This window comes from Pipistrellus kuhlii, unplaced genomic scaffold, assembly GCF_014108245.1.
Source record: "Pipistrellus kuhlii isolate mPipKuh1 unplaced genomic scaffold, mPipKuh1.p scaffold_m20_p_18, whole genome shotgun sequence".
In the NCBI taxonomy this organism is placed as follows: Eukaryota; Metazoa; Chordata; class Mammalia; order Chiroptera; family Vespertilionidae; genus Pipistrellus; species Pipistrellus kuhlii.
The window spans coordinates 26,351,552-26,370,214 of record NW_023425493.1 but is presented as its reverse complement, the minus strand read 5'-3'; the positions used below and the strand labels follow the sequence as shown (position 1 = coordinate 26,370,214).

Below are 18,663 nucleotides of genomic sequence, written 5' to 3'. Positions count from 1 at the left end.
AAGAAGATAACTTCATGTCTTTTTTTTTTCTTTTCTTGAGCACCTTAGTGAAGAAACAATCCAGGAAGACCTAGATAAGACGTTTATTTATGGATCTGTGAAGTATGAGATACTTAATAGATATCTATGTAGTGATATTGGATTGACACGGAGATTTTGAGTTTGGGCTTGAGGGAAAGATCTGGACCAGAGATGTAAATATGGGAATCATCCGCATAGAGACAGCAGTAAAGCCATAAGACTACCTGAGGTGACCAAGGAGAAGAGAGTAGGTGGAAGGACCCAGGACTGAGCCCCTCAGAACTCTGTTAATGGACCCAGCAAAGGGAACTGAAGAAATAGCTGGTGAGGTGCATGGGGTCGTGGTGCCTGGAAAAAACAATGAAGCCTTTCCTCAGACATTAAAAAGAAAAATATAAGCTTTCTCTCTCTCTCTCTTTTTAAAAAAATATATTTTATTTTTAATTTTAATTTTTTTACAAAGAGGAAGAGAGAGGAATAGAGAGCTGGAAACATCAATGAGAGAGAAACATCCATTAGCTGCCTCTCGCACACCTCCTACTGGGGGTATGCCCGTAACCAAGGTACATGCCCTTGACTAAAATCGAACCTGAGACCTTTCAGTCTGAAGGCAACGCTCTATCCACTGAGCCAAACCAGTTAGGGCTAAGCTTTCTCTCTAGAAGTATAAGGTTTCTATTTTAGCAAGTAATGGATCAGTAGAGAGTATGCAAAATCTCCTTAAAGAGAAGAAATGGCTCCCTGCCAGCAGTACTTGGCTATTCCCTAATTGAAAATATTAGCATACGTAAACCAAGAATGTGTCAGCTTTGGAAAAAGGTCAGCAATGGAAGCCTCCTTGTAAAAGGAGAGTCCTTGAGGCCCACGTGGGCACAGCTGTTCCAAGTGCCATCCTGGAAAGAGTGCTGTAGCCAACAGTTGGAGTAGCCAGGCTGCCCATAACGTAGAGATGGGGGTGGAGAACTGCAGCCAAGAAGAGTTTTCTGAACCCATTGGCACCACTCCTTACGGGGGATGGCCAGATGCCATTAAAGATACAAATACTCCCGTTCGGTTATGTCATTGTGCATTTACACACAGACACCCTGATTCTGAAGTAGCTTAAAGGAGAGAATGTGCTGGATGCGTAGGCATGAGTTTTCATTCAGTCTGACAGTTAAGTTTCTCATGGCCAATTACTATGTATGTATTATGGCTTTATATTTTATTAATTGTAAGCAATGAGTATTTCCCAGATGTAGGCTAGAGTCTTCAAAACCCAGGCCCACACACCTGTCAGTGGTAAATTTAACACCACAAGTGCCACCTGTGAGGTCTCTTGGGCCATAGTTCTGCCAGTCCTCTCCATGTAACATATCCCAGGATTATGAAACCTCCATGGTTAGCAAAGCAGAATCACACAGTGTTAAATCTGAAAGGCATCTGATGCAGCATCTCATCCAAGCCCCCCATTTTTCCAATGAGAAAACTGAGTTTCAGGGAGGCGGAGAACTTGACCAAAGCCCAGAGCTTGTTAGAAATGGCAACCCTCACCCTAGCTGGTTTGGCTCAGTGGATAGAGCGTCAGCCTGTGGACTGAAGGGTCCCGGGTTGGATTCTGGTCAAGGGCACATACCTGGGTTGCAGGCTGGATCCCCAACAGGGGGCGTGCAGGAGGCAGCCAATCAATGAATCCTCTCATCATTGATGTTTCTCCCTCTCCCTTCTTTCCTGAAATCAATAAAAATATATTAAAAGAAATGATAACCCAGGTCAGAGCCCCTGGTCAGTGCTCTGCCCAGAATATCCTCAGGCCTTTCCTGGAATAGGAGGCACATTCTGCACGTACATCCCCAAACCACGCAATAGCCCCTCAACCCTGGAGCTGATGGTCTCTGAGCCCAGGTTGTCCGCATAGGGACAAAGGAAAGATGAAAGGAAACAACTGGAATCGATTCCCTGTTTCTTGCCCTGGAAGCAGCAGTGTGTGTGTGTGTGTGTGTGTGTGTGTGTGTGTGTGCGCGCGCGCGCGCGCACAGAAAGGGGAAGAGCACTGAGGGAGTACCCTTTGAGCCATTGGAGCCAATGACTAGAAAGAAGGGGAGCTGCCCGGTGGTCAGGCCTGTGAGCCCAGCTTCTCCAGTGCCCACCTCTGAGGCCAGTGCCTGAATGGAGGATGGGGAGGTCCACGTGCACATGAACCACCTGGACTGTTTCTGGAAGGGACGGCAGGGAACCAGGAGCCTCTGCCTGCTCGGGATGGAGACCACTCCTTGTCGTTCCTGCGTTCTCGACAATGGCCAGGTAAACGAAGGCTGAGCACTCCGCCCTGGGGAGGGGGTGTGAGGAAGGGTTCTGGCTGGGAGCGGGCGGAAGGAGAAAGGAGGTGCTCTGAAGGCAGCGAGAACCCCCAAAGCATGTGGGTCCTGCCATTCTGGGGCCGGGGCACGGAGAGGGGGGCTGCTGCCTCATCCACCACCTGCCGTTCGCTCAGGCTCCCCACCGGCCTCCCTCCATCACCAGTCCTTCCTCAGGTCCTCTCCTCTCGGACCAGGCAGCGGTTGGGAAGGGTTTGGTGCCATCTCCAGCTGTTCCCGCGACAACCCCCCTGCCCTCCATCATCTCTCCCTGCTTCCCCGAGTCCTTCCCCATCCTTCTTCCTTCTCTCCCCGCTTCCCCCCAGCAATGGTCTCTCCCGCTGCTGGGAGGCATGGGTGGGGGTGGGGTGCGGGTGGAGGCGGGGCCGGGGAGTGGGGGGGCAGGTCTGCATTGCCGCTGCCCCGGGTACCCGAGCAGTCGCTGCTGCTGCCGCCGCCGCCATCCCCGCGCACTGCCGGCCGGGACCCCTGCCCTCACCCGGGATTCCCTAACCCGGGGGACCCAGCCCAGGTGAGACCCCTCCTCTCAGCCTCTCACCCCCACCCCGCCCGGGGCTGGAGCATCCTTGCCTTGCAGCCATTTTACCCTCCTATGCATGGCTGATGGGGAGGGTGGCGGTCCCCGATTTAGGGGGAGGGATGGGTGCCGGCTTGAATGGACATTTATTTCAGTTGCTGTGCTGATTATAATATATATGGAGAGAGAGAGAGAGAGAGAGAGAGAGAGAGAGAGAGAGAGAGAGAGAGAGGATGTTTTTCTTTACTCCCCTCCTCCCCCCCTCAGATATTGACAGGGTGGGGGGTTGTTAGGTGGAATAGGGTTCCCTCGAACTCCAATCCCCTCTCACCTTGGCGACTGCCCTCCCCCCCCAATTGATAAATGACCTTGGTTGAGGCCAGAGAATGGATGCTGCCTCAGTCTGCTCGCCTGGACTTGGGGGGGGGGGGGGGCAGGGGAGGAAGGGCAGGTGAAGGAGGGAGGGAAGGGGATGAAAAATGGAAATATTGGGGAGGCAGAGATGGTAAACTACCAGGGTTGGGGTGTGGGTGGCTGGTCTGGAGGCAGTTGCTTCCAGGATGTGGGGGGAAGAAGGGGTACTGAGTGATGGTGGGCACTGGTCCAACAGCAGGGCCCAGGGTGAGGGGAGGCGCTGAGAATCGGTTCAGTCAATTCTAGGGGCTCCTCCCTTACAGCAGAGCAGAGGTGGGATGGGGCTGGGGTGGTGGGTCGTCACAAATGCTGATAGAGAAGGTCTCTGTGCCTGTGCAGAGGTCTCTTCCTTCGTCCTGCCTCTCACCCCACCCTCCGTATTCCAACGTGTGCATTCTCAGCTGACAACCCCCCCCCCCCTGCTTCAGAAATGTGGCTGCTCCCTCTTCCTGGGGTACCATGGAGGGAGGGGAGGTGCAGCCTTGGCTATCCTGGGGTGGGGGCTGAGGCTCAGTCCCGCAGTGGTAACCGGGAGGGGTGCTCCAGTACCTCACTCCTCCCTCACGGTACCCCCCACCCCGGATGTTTTGATAAGTAACTGCTCCTTAATGACCTTGTCACCCGGGCTAGGGTGGCCTGGGGAGTCAAGGTGGCTTTGAAAGTCAGGTGCTTTCATGGGGAGGGAGGTGGCCCCTGGAGCCTCCTCTTAGCCAGGGATGAGTGAGGAGTCCCAGCCCCCCACTCCTCAGCCAAGAATGTCATTTTTTTCCAGCCAGACGAAGCCAGCTGACCTTAAAGGGCTGTGTAACCCTGAATCTTGTCTTCGTTAGCCTCCACCTCTCCGAGTCTTGTCTGTCTCCCTCAGGCTTAGCCACCCTGTGCTGCTGCTGGAGCTAAAAATAGCACCACTTTCTCACCAGCACAAAGAATTTGTCTTCCTTCTCTCCCGACCTCCTGGGCTTGCTGGCCCTGGGGGAGCCGGCGGTGGAGCCATCTCACATCCTGCGGTGGCTCCAGGGGCCTTCTCCACCCCACATGCGCCCTCGGGGGTAAATAGTGCTACAGCCATTGGGTATGGCTCCTGCTGGGCCCATCTGCCTCCTTCAGGGTTTTGGGGGGAGAGCCTAGCTGGGAAAGAAAGAAGAGGAAAGCAAGTTGCCATGCAGTGAGGGGATTCCAGTTCCCTCTCTCTCATGGGGGCTGGTTTGGACCCTGATCCACAAAGAAATGAAGGTGGCATAGGGGTCACTGGTTCTGGTCATGGTGGCCCACTGCTCACATCTGTCCTTGAGGGGGGAAGGCTCTGCTTGCCAGCGCTTCTCTCTGAGCCACATAGCACTGCTTACCCCCTCCGCGTGTGTGTGTGTGTGTGTGTGTGTGTGTGTGTGTCTGTGTGTGTGTGTGTGTGTGTGTGAGAGAGAGAGAGAGAGAGAGAGAGAGAGAGAGAGAGAGAGAGAGAGACTGAATGAAGGCTGGCTGGGTGGGAGCAAAAGGAGGCAGGATATTTTAGGGGAATGGTCCCTGGTGAGAATCTAGTCCTGTTTCCTCTGCTTTAGGAAGGAAGGAGGGGTCCTCCCATGTCTCCCTCTGGAGGATCTATTTTTGGGGGGGAGGGGGGGAGGCTGACGGCCCCCCTTCCATACCGGCCTCCTACGCAATGCGGTATTCGTAGACTCCTTTTCTATAGACTTCTGGAGGAGGAACAGGAAGAATGAAGTGGGATTAAGAGGGGAGGCCCTGGAGCAATGAGATGCTACTACTAGAGACTTTATTTATTCTTTAAATATATATTTATTAATTTCAGAGAGGAAGGGAGAGGGAGAGAGAGAGAGAGAAACATCAATGATGAGAGAGAATCATTGATCGGCTGCCTCCTGCATGCTCCCTCATAGGGATCAAGCCTGAGACCCAGGCATGTGTCCTTGACTGGAACTGAGCCTGGGATACTTCAGTCCAAAGACTGATGCTCTATCCACTGAGCCAAACGAGCTAGGGCTACTATAGACTTTAGACCTTCCATGTTGGAAGTGTATGCTTGATCAGTCTCCTCCATTCCCGGGCCATCAGTGATAATATCCTGAAGAAAGGTGAGAGCAGCCAGTCATTGCCTCTTTCTTAGCTTTGATCTGCCCTCTTCTCCATGGCCTCGGGTTCTAGGTCTCTCTTTTTTTTTGAGTTTCCCTTTGTTTGTCTAGCTGGAGGCTGTGGGCCAAACTGCCGGAATGAGTTTGAACACAGACAGGTCTAGGGATCGTTTTGGGAGGGTACTGGACAACAGCACCCACACCTGGGCAAATCTATTTTGAAGAATTGGCATTAGAAGAAGTTTAAGTTTAAAAAATTTGGCTCTCAAAAGAAATGTCAATCATTGTACTGTTGATATCTGGCTCTGTTGATTAATGAGTTTGCTGACCACTGTCATGGATCTAGTCTCCAAGGTCAAAGTAGGGGAGTTTACACTGAATGACCTGCAGTTGGTCCCAGCAGTCATTCCTTCTTAGCGAATGCGAGCTTGAAGCAAGGAGGCCATCTCTGTCCATCATGGTTCAGGTGGGGCTCTGGGTTGACAAGAGTTCTGTATTGGACTTCTTTATTTTTATTTATTTATTTATTTATTTACCATCTTAAGCCTTACAACCTCTTTCTTCTCATTTTTAGATCTCCAGAGGTGCCTGGGAGAAGTAGGCGGCTTTTCCTGAGTTATCCTGGCTCCCCAGCTTAGCACCCTCAAGCTGGCTTCCCCTCTCCTTCTCACTCCCCTCCTTCCCCTCTCCCTCCCTTATGCACCCAACTGAACTGGGTGTGGGCCACACCTCTCCCCCCTCTTTTCTTCTAGACACTCACTGGCCAGGTCCTACTCTGTGCCACACGTAATCAAAGTAACAGGGAGAAGGGTTTTTCTGACGCCACATTCTTGGGCAAAAGCTGAGTCAGGAGCAGGGAGTGGGGAGACCTGTCATGGAAGAGGGCTTCAGAGACCGGGCAGCTTTCATTCGTGGGGCCAAAGACATTGCCAAGGAAGTCAAGAAGCATGCGGCCAAGAAGGTGGTGAAGGGCCTGGACAGGGTCCAGGACGAATATTCCCGCAGATCCTACTCCCGCTTTGAGGAGGAGGATGATGACGATGACCTCCCGGCTCCAGCTGATGGCTATTACCGCGGGGAAGGGGCCCAGGAGGAGGAGGAAGGTGGCGTCTCCAGTGACGCCACAGAGGGCCACGATGAGGATGATGAGATCTATGAGGGGGAGTATCAGGGCATCCCCCGGGCAGAGTCTGGGGGCAAAGGCGAGCAGCTGGCAGATGGAGCACCCCTGGCTGGAGTGAGGGGGGGCTTGAGTGACGGGGAGGGCCCGCTTGGGGGCCGGGGGGAGGCCCAGCGGCGGAAAGACCGGGAGGAACTGGCCCAGCAGTATGAAACCATCCTCCGGGAGTGTGGCCATGGCCGCTTCCAGTGGACACTCTACTTCGTGCTTGGCCTGGCGTTGATGGCTGACGGTGTTGAGGTCTTTGTGGTGGGCTTCGTGCTGCCCAGCGCTGAGAAAGACATGTGCCTGTCTGACTCCAACAAAGGCATGCTGGGTAAGACACATTGGGGGTGCTCCAGCCCCCATTCTGCTCCCAACTCTGTGAACACCCCATGCTCCTGAGAACTCCTGTCCTCCCTCGGACCCTGCTCTCAAAATGTCTCCAGAGGGCCCAGGGTTCCTCTGCACTTTCCCCTTACACACACCCTCCCGGTGGACTTGGGTCACAGTGAGGTTGTTTTGGGGTGGGCCTCGAGGAGGACAGATGGGCTGGGACTTGGGCTGGTGGTTGGGAGGGACCCTATTTAATGTACCTTCAGAGCCTCTCGCTATCCTGCTCCCTTTCCCTGATTGCGGCAACAAAAAGTCAGTATTCAAACTCCCTAAGTGATATGGGAAGGATCAGCTTGGGGTTGGGGAGGAGGGGAAGAATCCTAGGCCTGCCTCCAGCCAGAGAAGCTCTTGGCCAGTCATGGGAGTCAGGAGCCAGTGAGTGGTGTTTCCTATTGGGGACCCTGAGGACGGAGACTCCCAGACTCACGCAGGAAGGATCTCTGTCTTGCTCTGCCGCCACGTTAGCATGAGATATTGGGGAGGTTCCTTTTCCCCCGGGGCTCTGCTCAGGCATGGGTAAAATGTAGAGTCTGGAGGAGATTGTTTTTAAGATCGATTCCAATTGTGAATTTATGAATGAAGAAACAGGAGAGTTTTGGGAACAGAAGTACTGGAATTATAAGGATTTTGTGGGGAGGATTTCCGGGTGGAGTAAAGGACGAGCTCTTTTCCCAGGGAACATGAGAGAGACCGCCTGTTACTTTGAGGGCCTCAAGGCAGAGAGGATGGAGGGGTTCCTGGGTGGTTTCAGGAATTCGCCTCATTCCAGGCAAGCCAGAGATGGAGGTATTGCATGTCTGTGATAGCAAGGAGAGAGAAGTAACAGTGAGCAAGAGAGAGAGGGAGAGCGAGAGAAGAGAGAATTTTGGGTTTCCCCTGTATCTGGATTCCTGCCTTTGAACCACTGGCCTGCAGAGATGGCCTTCCCATCTTTGCTTCCACAATTTATCTTCCCTCACCTGCTCTCACCTCTGAATAGAATTAGCTTTTAGAAGACCTTCGAGCCCTTGATCCATTCGGCTGCAGTTTCAGATCATTTAATGTTCAGTGAATGGAAACACTGAGTGGGTCTATGGACTCATACCCTTCTTGCCTCTTCCTCCCTCCAGGCCTCATCGTCTACCTGGGCATGATGGTGGGAGCCTTCCTCTGGGGCGGCCTGGCTGATCGGCTGGGTCGGAGACAGTGTCTGCTCATCTCTCTCTCAGTCAACAGCGTCTTCGCCTTTTTCTCATCCTTTGTTCAGGGTTATGGCACTTTCCTCTTCTGCCGTCTCCTTTCTGGGGTTGGGTGAGTGTCCACCTCCTAAGCCCCTGGACAAATTGGGGGCGCTGTGCTGTGGTCACTGTTACATCTCTGGGGCCCAGCACAGTTCCAGGCACACCAGATGCATGTGAAGTATGTACGAGTTGAATGATGCTTCTCCTCCCATCATCTTCAGGCCAGCTTCTCCCTGTCCAGGACCCCGTCTGCTGCCTGCCCAGAATGCCATTCCATGTCTGTTCCGTTCCTGAGCCTTCCACCCCACCCTTTAGTTCCATTCTGAGCCTGACTCCATGAAGAGGCCTAGTGGTCTCATCCTCACATCTGGTTATCTGTGGACCTTTCCCAGAGCCTTCATATTTCCTGCATTTGACAACCTGAACTATGAAACCTTGACCCATCCTCCTCCTCCACTTCTGTCTGCATGTACTTGCTCTTTGTTTTTATTTTTTATTTTTTTGGTTTTAAAAAATATATATTTTATTGTTTTTTTTTTTACAGCCAGGAAGGGAGAGGGATAGAGAGTTAGAAACATCGATGAGAGAGAAACATCGACCAGCTGCCTCTTGTACACCTCCTATTGGGGATGTGCCTGCAACCGAGGTACATGCCCTTGACTGGTATTGAATCTGAGACCCTTGAGTCCACAGGCCGATGCCCTATCCATTGAGCCAAACCGGTCAGGGCATGCTCCTTGTTTCTAAGCTATTTTCTGGTCTGCTCCCTCATACCTGCTCTCAGACTCTTCTTTACCTTTTTCCTTTTTTTTTTTCCCCGAGGGGAGGTGGGATGGATGAGGAACTTTCCCTTTTTCTGTAATTATCTTTCCTTCCTTTCAACTCTGTAGTATCTTCAAGGTTCAATGTTTGTCCTCTCCCTTTTCCTGAGACCTGCTGGCCTCCCACCTATACTGCTTTGTACCCAGGGTCCCTTGCATGCTTGATGGATGGTGGTGAGGGAGTCTGTAGGGCTCTAGGTGTGAGAAGGAGTCTAGAAGGGTCTGGACAATGAAAAGGACTGGGTGATCCAGAGCACTGGGGCAGGAGATAAAGACTAGGGCCATTTTCCAATGCTGAATTCTTGCAATGCCCTCCAGGATTGGAGGGTCCATCCCCATTGTCTTCTCCTATTTCTCGGAGTTTCTGGCCCAGGAGAAACGTGGGGAGCACTTGAGCTGGCTCTGCATGTTTTGGATGATCGGTGGAGTATACGCCGCTGCCATGGCCTGGGCCATCATCCCCCACTATGGTGAGCAGCCCACCGGGAATGCACCCCAGATGGTCTCCCTCCTCTCTGTGCTCCCCGTGGTGGGGACCCCCAGCCAGTGGCCTCTCTGCTGAGTCTCTGCGTGTCCCTGCCAGGGTGGAGCTTCCAGATGGGGTCTGCGTACCAGTTCCACAGCTGGAGGGTCTTTGTCCTGGTCTGCGCCTTCCCTTCTGTGTTTGCCATCGGGGCTCTGACCACACAGCCCGAGAGTCCCCGCTTCTTCCTGGAGGTGACTGGGCTGGGGCTGGGTTGGGATAGGGTATCGGGGTCCTGTGTTCAGACACCACTGTGGGTTTGGTTTGATCCTATAGAGCTGCCTTCCTCATAGGGCCCACACTGTTGGATTTTATCTTACCTCCTCTAGAAGGGTTCCGTGGGTGGAGAAGCCAGGGGACCTGTTCAACCATGAGTGGTTTAATTTTAAACCACTGACTCACAGCTCCAGAAAAGTTCACTCCCTCCCTTTCCCCCTCTCCCCCCTTCCCCAGTTCTCCCCTCCAACTATATCTTGGTCCAACAGGTTTAGGACTGTCTGACTACATGCTTGCCCATCTCATCCTTTGCTTGTTTTGTTTTCTTTTTTATCATTGTACCAAGGGATCCCTAGGACCTATGCTTGTATCTTATCTCCTGGACGGCCCCCACTCTTGCCCAAATCTGATTATAACTTCTTTTAAAGTGGGTGATGGATCTGCCCACAGGTCAGGGGTTGGGGGTGGGGACGTTTTTTGTGTCCTATGACTCCAGAAGCCCCAGGGCCAGGGAGGACTAACCTGGATACGGGGATTCTGTCGGCTCTAGAATGGGAAGCATGATGAGGCCTGGATGGTGCTGAAGCAAGTCCACGACACCAACATGCGAGCTAAGGGACATCCCGAGCGAGTCTTCTCAGTAAGCCACAGTCCTACCCTTTAGTTCTCCAAGCCGCGGCACCCCAACCCCCACCTGGCCCCTCTCTGGATACCCCAACCTTCCTAGGCATCTCTGACAACACTCTCTCAATGACATCTTAGAGTACCCTATCCACCCCTTCCTCCCATTTTTGATAATGTGGGAGAAACAGACCCCTGGAAGGAGTTGGGAAATGCAGAGTAGGTGACTGCTCACTCCTTCTCTCAACCCCAGGTAACCCACATTAAGACGATTCATCAGGAGGATGAGTTGATTGAAATCCAGTCAGACACAGGGACCTGGTACCAGCGCTGGGGGGTCCGGGCATCGAACCTGGGGGGGCAGGTAATAAGGGATTGTATGGTGGAGAGAGAGAAGGAAGTGGGAGGAGTGGAGAGGAAGGCGGGGCTTGAGCCTGTGTGTGGGGTGATAGTAAACTGAAGGGAGGCGTTAGGGTAGAGACATGGGGGTGTGGGGGTGTTAAAAGTTAGTGTGGCCACTGTCTGACTTCGTTGTATTTTGCTTAGGTTTGGGGGAATTTCCTCTCCTGTTTTGGTCCAGAATATCGACGCATCACTCTGATGATGATGGGTGTGTGGTTCACCATGTCCTTCAGGTGAGAGGTGGGTGGGGTAGATGGTATGTAGTGGGTGTGATGGTGTGTGGGTTGGGACAGAGGTGGATGAAATGGAAATGAAGGGGGCAACTAATGCAAATAATGAGGGAAGGTGCTGTTCAGATTCCCTCTGATCCTCCACCTCATTCCTCTACGCTAGGGGTGTCGAACTCAATCAGAGAAGGGGCCAAAATCTAAAATCCAGCCTAAATCGCGGGCCGAATGGTTTACTGAACAGTCATAAACTGTCATTGTGATGGAAATGCAGCGGAGTGCAGTGATGACAGCGCGGTGCGGGCCACATTGCAAGGCCTGGCGGGACGGATTTGGCCCGCGGGCCTTGTGTTTGACACATGTGCTCTACGCCATTGTTTCCCAAAAATTCTAGTTTAGCACTTCTTAGTTGGGATTCAGGAAACTGTAGTTTAACAACTCCATCAGGTGATTCTCATCATGAGATAAGTTTGGGAAACACTGCTCTACGTCATTCATTAATCCAACAAGCTTGTCCTATAGGCTGAACAGTGTTAAGTTTCTGTTCTGTCAGGTACTGTGCTGGGCTGAAATAAATGTAGTTCCAGTCCTCATGGAGTTTACATCTTGGGCAGGGAGCCAGACAAAACTAGCATAAGGCAGTATGATGAGTACCACGTCGGGGAGGGGAGTGGGGAGCACAGGAGAGGGGTTTCCCAGCCCAGATCTGCGTTCTGAGGGATGAATGGGAGTTAGGCTGAGGGTGGGTTAGGGAGGATGTTTTAGGGCAGAGGGAAGAGAAAATGCTTGGAAGAGAAAGAGCTTGGTGGGAGGGGTAGATGAACCACTACAGTTGGTGAAGGGAGGAGAGGTGAGAGGTAAGACTGGAGCGGTGAGCAAGATCCTGAGGTGGGCCAATCCTCAATTTCCCACCTCATTCTGGACTGACTGCCTGGTTCCAAGCCCTGAGCTCCTGTCTGATTCCATCGCCCTTGACTCTCCAGTTACTATGGCCTGACTGTCTGGTTTCCCGACATGATCCGCCATCTCCAGGCGGTGGAATACGCAGCCCGCACCAAAGTGTTCCCTGGGGAGCGGGTAGAGCACGTGACCTTTAACTTCACCCTGGAGAACCAGATCCACCGAGGGGGACAGTACTTCAATGACAAGTATGTGGGGACCTTTATGCCGCACTCTCCTGTCCCTCTTCCCCTGGTCTCTTTTATGAATCTGAGAGTTTTGTGACATGTGTTTTTTTGAGCAAAGATCCGGGGTTTCCTCCTCAATGCCCCAGCTTCCCATTACTTCACTAAGGGAACGAGCCTTGGAGGAGGGGAGGAGGAGGAGGGGAAGTGCTTCTCACCATCCTGGTCTTCCAGGTTCATTGGGCTGCGTCTGAAGTCAGTGACCTTTGAGGACTCCCTGTTTGAGGAGTGTTATTTCGAGGACGTCACATCCAGCAACACATTCTTCCGCAACTGCACGTTCATCAACACCGTGTTCTATAACACTGGTAAGGGGGAGTGGCCAGAGGCTGTCAGACCAAAAGGTTGGGTGCACTTTGAGGGGTCCCTCGCTCAGGGATTTTTTTTTTTTTTTTAAACAATTCAATGTGGTGGTAATAATGCACTTTTGAAGAGGGCAAAAATCATTCAAAACAGGGTCCTTGGGAAAAATAAAAACAAAAGAGATATTTGGTGAGGAAAAGGTTGGAAATTATTGCATCAGTCCATTTCTTTAACAGTGATTCTCAAACTGTATGCACATGAAATGCTGGAATTGTTAGACTGGGTTTCCCACCTCTAAATGGAGTACTGGGTGAGCTTTTCCCACTTTGCAGGAAAAGATAATGAATAGGACTTTCAATGGTCTTAAATTTTTTTTTCAGTATTTTTTTTTTTTTTTCTGCCATTGCTAATAGCAAGGCGGACAAGAAGAATCAACAGGAGGCAGATTATTTTTTCATTTTTATTTTTTATAAGAGAACATTTACTTAGAAAATCACAGAGGTAGGAGAAGTAATTGCTAGAAGAGATGGGCTTAGGAAACAAGTTACAGAGGCAAAGGAAGGGCCCTGGGATCTTAGAAGTGAGGAAGGTAAAGGTGATGTGCCTGACAGAGAAGGGGGTTGGGGGAAGGGAGAAAGGAGATGGAAAAGGCTTATATAGACCGAAAAGCCGATTATTGATTAAAAAACTTGGACACAGTCACACTGTTTCATGTACTAGACTACGGACATTTTCTGCTATAAGGATTAAAAAAAAAAAAAAAAAAAAAAAGAATACTAGTTCCTATGGTGATGTTATTTGATGTTTTGCAATAACTGCTAAACTCCACAAAGGCAGAGCCTGCGCCTGAGCCATAGCAGTTGCAGCCTCCTTCCCCCATTTGACACAACTGCCCGCCTGTCTTGACACTCCCCCCAGACCTGTTTGAGTACAAGTTCGTGAACAGCCACCTGGTGAACAGCACGTTTCTGCACAACAAGGAGGGCTGCCAGTTAGACGTGACAGGGACGGGCGAAGGTGCCTACATGGTGTACTTCGTCAGCTTCCTGGGGACTCTGGCTGTGCTTCCGGGGAATATTGTGTCTGCCCTGCTCATGGACAAGATCGGCAGGCTGCGGATGCTTGGTAAGGGGGAGGGGCTGGGTGGTGGTGTCAGAACTGATTAGGGTGCTGGGGAAGAACTTAGCCAGAGAAGGTTCTCTCTCTTTTCTTCTGCAAGGGGGGTGGGGGGTGGACGGACGGGGGAGGCTGCGGGGGCTGCTTCCTAGGGTTTTCATTAGGAAGACAATAAGGGAGGCTGGGAATGAGTGAGGAGCCTTCCTTTGGGGTCTCATTTTGGGCTGCACTCAGCACCAGCTGATGGGACAAGGTGGGTAGTGGATGGGTTCCACGGTGGCCAGGCTCACACTGCTCTCCTTTCCGGTTCCAGCCGGCTCCAGTGTGATGTCCTGCATCTCCTGCTTCTTCCTGTCTTTTGGGAACAGCGAGTCAGCGATGATCGCTCTGCTCTGCCTTTTTGGGGGGGTCAGCATCGCATCCTGGAACGCGCTGGACGTGTTGACTGTTGAACTCTACCCCTCGGACAAGAGGTAGTTGGGATGTGGTGGGGGCAGGACAGTAGGGTGAGGGCACAGAAGGCGGGAGAGGAGTGGGGGCAGGAAGTGGGGCTGAATGGAAAAAGCATCTTTCGGGATAAAAGGATATACATTTCCATTGAGTTTCTCCTCTAAGAGCTGGTTAGCTTTAGCTTTGAATTCACTCCTTGAGATCTTAACTATTAACCGAATTTTCCATTTCCTTACCCCTTGCCTGTATTCCCTGATGTGTGTCCCTCCCCTGATCTCTGTCCTTCCTCTACCTCTTGGACATTGCCTGCCATCTCTCCTTTACTTCCTCTTACCTGCTCTCCCCCCACAAACCCTCCCCACCTCTCTCTGTCTCTCTTCCGGTCTGGCCCATCCCATGCTGCACTGGGGGACCCCTGAGCAGGACCACAGCCTTTGGCTTCCTGAACGCCCTGTGTAAGCTGGCCGCGGTGCTGGGGATCAGCATCTTCACGTCCTTTGTGGGAATCACCAAGGCCGCCCCCATCCTCTTCGCCTCTGCTGCCCTTGCCCTTGGTAGCTCTCTGGCCCTGAAGCTGCCCGAGACCCGGGGGCAGGTGCTGCAGTGAGGGGCGCTCTGGGACTTTGGGGGTGGCAGGCACACTGTGAGACCAACTCCTTCCCTTCCCCGGCCCTGCCATCCTGGTCCCGAGCCCTCACTCGCCATGCCCATGTGTGGTGTCAGCCTTGTGTGTGTGTGCGTGTGCATGTGTGTGACCCCGGGGGCAAACACTACAGGGAAGGCTCCTTCATCCCCGTTCTGGGATGCAGCTCCACTCCCCACCTCCTATCACCCTTGACTTTGCACAAGAGAAGGCTTGGCCCCTCTCTTCCCCCCAGGGTTAGTGAGGGGGAGGGGGTCTTCGCTCTTCTTAGCTCCAGGGTCTCCAGAACAGGCTTCTTGCCTTCCCCCTCATTCCCTCTGCCTTTGCCCTGATGAAGTCATGGACGTGTTGTTATGCTGGGGGCTGCGGCTTGGTGTAGACCACGGACCAGAAGAACCTAATCGGAAGAGTCAGAAGGGCCTGGAGTGCTCTCTCATGCCTCCTGTTGGATGCCGGGGGAGTAGCAATAAACCTCAGACCCCTAGCCTCCACTTCCCCCTCAACATAGGCTGTAAGAACGAACCTGGATTTTATGAAATCAGCTGATTCTTATTTATATATTACGTTCTGAAGCAGCTCAGCAGGACTCTGTGTGTGTGTGTGTGTGTGTGTGTGTGTGTGTGTGTGTGTGTCTGCGCGTGTACACTCTGTGTATGTGCCATGGGGTGGGGTGTCACTATACTGTCCTACAATACAAGCCAAGAGTAATTTCAGCAGACACACACAACCCTGCCTTCCTTAGTATCTCCCCTTGTCCTGTTTCTGGGCCGGCCTGGGAGGGAGGGGCCCCAGGCCAGGCTGGGTGAGTACGGTCCAGGGAGATGAGGGTACCTTCCTTCCTCAAGAAGCATAGGCCGCCTCTGGAGAGGCTCCACTCACGATAGCACAGATTGTTACAGCACACAGCTCCCCACACCCCACAACCTGTCCCCTCAGTCGGGGATCAGGGGAGGGAAAGAAAGCTGGCATAAGGTCAAACCAGCAGATCAAAAAGCACAAAGAGCTGGGGCAGGGGCAGGAAGCAGGGGCCTGCCCAGCCACTCCTCTCAAGTGGAAAGAGGTTGGGTGGTAAGCCAGGGACCCCCTCATGCAGGGACCAGAGCCTCAGTTTCCCCATCTCAGCCCTTCCACACAATAGCCCCTGTAGGTTAAGCTGCCCCTGCCCCACCCCACGTTGTGTGGCTGCTTTTTTTGGTGCCCCCCTCCCCACCAGTGTAGCTGTGATGTGTTGTAGTTTTTAGCTGTTTGTAAAATGTTAAGTTAAAAAGAAAAAAGTGAAAACAAAAAGAAAATCCAAACTCATCCTCCTCAGGCTGCATCTGGTGCCCCCACCTCTATGGCCGCCCCCACCTCAATGCCCCCCTCCCCATTTTGTACCCCTGAACGAGGTGGCGACTGTTTAACTCTGTGCTCAAAGGACTGCCTTCTCCAGTGCCCCGTGTACGAGTGTGTGCCCTTCTTCCGCCCTTCACTTGCTGGATGCAGCCCTCTCTCCTGCACCCCCGGGAGGGACCCATCCATTTCCCTTGTTCTCCTGGGGAACCCTAAACCCAACTCTATTGATGTGAAAAATGAGATGAAAAAATATCGATGAAAAATAAAAACCACCAATCCTTAAAATCCAAAATGACTATGCCTGCTTCTTTGCCTCTCTGCTCTGCCTGTTGAAAGGGAAGATGGAGAGATGGGAAAAGACCTCTCTCCAAAATGAAAGCCAGAATAACATGAGGTATCACACTGGTTTCCTCCATTGGCTGATTTTGATTTTCCCATTTCTACGGATGGAGGGCTCTCTCCGTCTCCCAGATGTGAAGACTTGGGATAATGTCCTTCAGCTCAATAGCAAAACTATAACAATAATAATGATGATAATAAAATAACCTGACTTAAAAAATGGGTTAAGGACTTGAACAAATATTTCTGCAAAGAAGACATACCAATGGCCAACAGGTATATGAAAAACTATGCTCAATGTAAATAATCACCAGGGAAATGAAAATCAAAACCACCAGATAACAGCCCATACCTATCCGGCAGCTATTACCAAAAACTCCCCAAAAGACAGTGTTGGCAAAGATGTAGAGAAACTGGAATCCTTGCACATTTTTGGTGGTGATGCAAACTGGTGCTGCTATGGTAAATATGGAGGTCCCTTAAAAAATTAAATATAGAACTACCATATAATGCAGCAATCTTTTGTACTTTCTTTAAGTCATCCCCAACTAAGTCACTTCCCCCATGAAGCCCTCCCTAACTACCTTGGGCGTCAGGCATCTTTCTTCTCACTGATTCATACATATGCAATTAATAACACAGCAACACACCTCATATAATTTCTCTTTTAATGTACCGGATTATTTCTGCTCATCAGACTCGGTAGTTCCTTAGTCACAATTGAACATAAAGCGAATGGGCAGCTTTTTCTGAACAGTCCAGGGCAAAGGCAGTAATGAGTGATTCTACTCTTTCCTTGGGTTAGCTTTGATCTGAAAGGAGTTGGTGCCTCCAGAGAATAAAGTATAGGTTGGTTGGGTGAGGGGCCAGTGATCCTCTTCCCTTACAAAGATTGGACTAACTAAAGGGGAGAAGGTCCCGGTAGCTTACTCTCACCCAACCCATTTGGATCCTGGCCCTCGCTTTCTGGGGTTCAGGGGATTCCTCGAGTTTTCTTGCTCCCACCCAGGCAGGGGGGGCTCGCGTCCAGTTGGGGGTTCTCTCTCCACTGGGCAGGGGTCCGCGCCTGAATGGCCAGCGCATGGACGGGCCCAGCTAGCTCCTCGGCCAGGGCAGCGTGGACCAGCCGGTGCCGCTGCAGCGGGCTCAGGCCCTCGAAGCGAGAGCTCACCACCGCCACGCGGAAGTGCGTCTCGCTGCCCGGGGGGACCGCGTGGCCGCCGCTCTCGTTACGCAGCTCCAGCACTTCGGGGCTCAGGGCCTGCTCCAACTTCGTGCGGATGACGGCTTCGACGGGGCCTACGGTCCCGGATCCCGCGCTGCTCCGGGACAGACAGACGCGGCCGGCCATGGAAAACGGACGCCTGACCAGCAGTGCGCTCAGCATCCGTTACCCTAGAGACAGATGCCACAGCAGTGAGTGTGGCTCAGGGCTCCCGCCTCATGAGAGCCGCATCCCTCCACGCTCCAACCCCCACCCTAGCGGCCCAAGGGCACAGCTCGCCCGCAGCAGCGGGAAAGGCCGCCCAGACGCCAGAACCCGAGACTCCGCCTCTTTCCCCTATGAGACATCGCGGGACTTGGCGAGGGTCGGCCACGCGAGGGTTAGCGGAGGCCGGCGCGCCAGCTACGTCCGTTAATTAGGGGGTTCATAGGACTAGATCGGAGGTTGCAAAAGAGGAATGTGCAACTCCGGGCTTCCGGTTGGGCCAGCGTCCCCCTCTGGACCCTGGGCTGGGTCCCTTCTACCTTCGGTTCAGCCTTGGCGACAGCGGTTTCGGTTCAGGGCCCCCAACTCCTGGCGTTTCTGGGCGAAATGCTGTCCTCTCGCCCTGAGCGAGGCATGCTGGGAAATGGAGTCCTCACTGCGCGGCAGTGGACCAGGCAGGTGCCACGTGATGCCCCGCGGGCTCACGGGAATTGTAGTCTGATTCTGCAGTCTCGTGAGGCCATCTGAGGTTCTTCAGCAGAGGAATGCAACACCCTTCGGTAAAGGAAAAAAGCAAGCAAACAAACAATCCGATAAAAAACAAGAAATCCCTGCGCAGTTGGGATTGGAGTTATTCAATACATTTCTTTGCCAATCGTGTAGCCCAACTCCTTTATTTTACCCACAAGAAAAGAGAACTCCGTTCCATTTATTGAACACGTACGTAGTTACTAATATTGTGTGCCAGACCAGTTAGGCAGGTTGTGGTATAAAGCAGACCCTGTTCTCAAGGAGTTTACAGAACACCGGAGAAGATGGACAAGTGAGAGGACAATTGCCAAGTGCCATGATAGGATATAGAACAAAATGCCAAATGAGGCATGCC

At 52.4% G+C, this 18,663-nt stretch overlaps 2 protein-coding genes across 4 annotated transcripts; one reads left to right on the top strand and one right to left on the bottom strand.

Moving 5' to 3' along the window:
- Positions 1-2,285: 2,285 nt before the first annotated feature.
- Positions 2,286-16,301, top strand: SV2A (synaptic vesicle glycoprotein 2A). Of its 3 annotated transcripts, XR_006741990.1 has the most exons (14): positions 2,751-2,889; positions 5,968-6,889; positions 8,058-8,238; positions 9,308-9,459; positions 9,573-9,706; positions 10,279-10,368; positions 10,603-10,713; positions 10,896-10,984; positions 11,962-12,126; positions 12,337-12,470; positions 13,384-13,590; positions 13,895-14,054; positions 14,455-15,480; positions 15,700-15,712. XR_006741990.1 is itself a non-coding variant. In XM_045583386.1 (13 exons), exons 2-13 carry the CDS (start codon positions 6,268-6,270, stop codon positions 14,636-14,638), a joined length of 2,229 nt encoding a protein of 742 aa, XP_045439342.1. In that variant the 5' UTR covers positions 2,286-2,304; positions 5,968-6,267; the 3' UTR covers positions 14,639-16,301. The 3 variants fall into 3 exon arrangements, 2 of the variants coding, with proteins under 2 accessions (XP_045439342.1, XP_036297604.1); XM_045583386.1 differs by lacking the exon at positions 2,751-2,889 and adding an exon at positions 2,286-2,304 and having other exon boundaries at positions 14,455-16,301; XM_036441711.2 differs by having other exon boundaries at positions 14,455-16,301.
- A 702-nt stretch (positions 16,302-17,003) lies between these two features.
- Positions 17,004-18,250, bottom strand: BOLA1 (bolA family member 1). Its single transcript, XM_036441784.2, has 2 exons — positions 18,098-18,250; positions 17,004-17,743 (listed from the first exon to the last, which is right to left on the bottom strand). Exon 2 carries the CDS (start codon positions 17,733-17,735, stop codon positions 17,322-17,324), a length of 414 nt encoding a protein of 137 aa, XP_036297677.1. The 5' UTR covers positions 17,736-17,743; positions 18,098-18,250; the 3' UTR covers positions 17,004-17,321.
- Between the last annotated feature and the right edge of the window lie 413 nt (positions 18,251-18,663).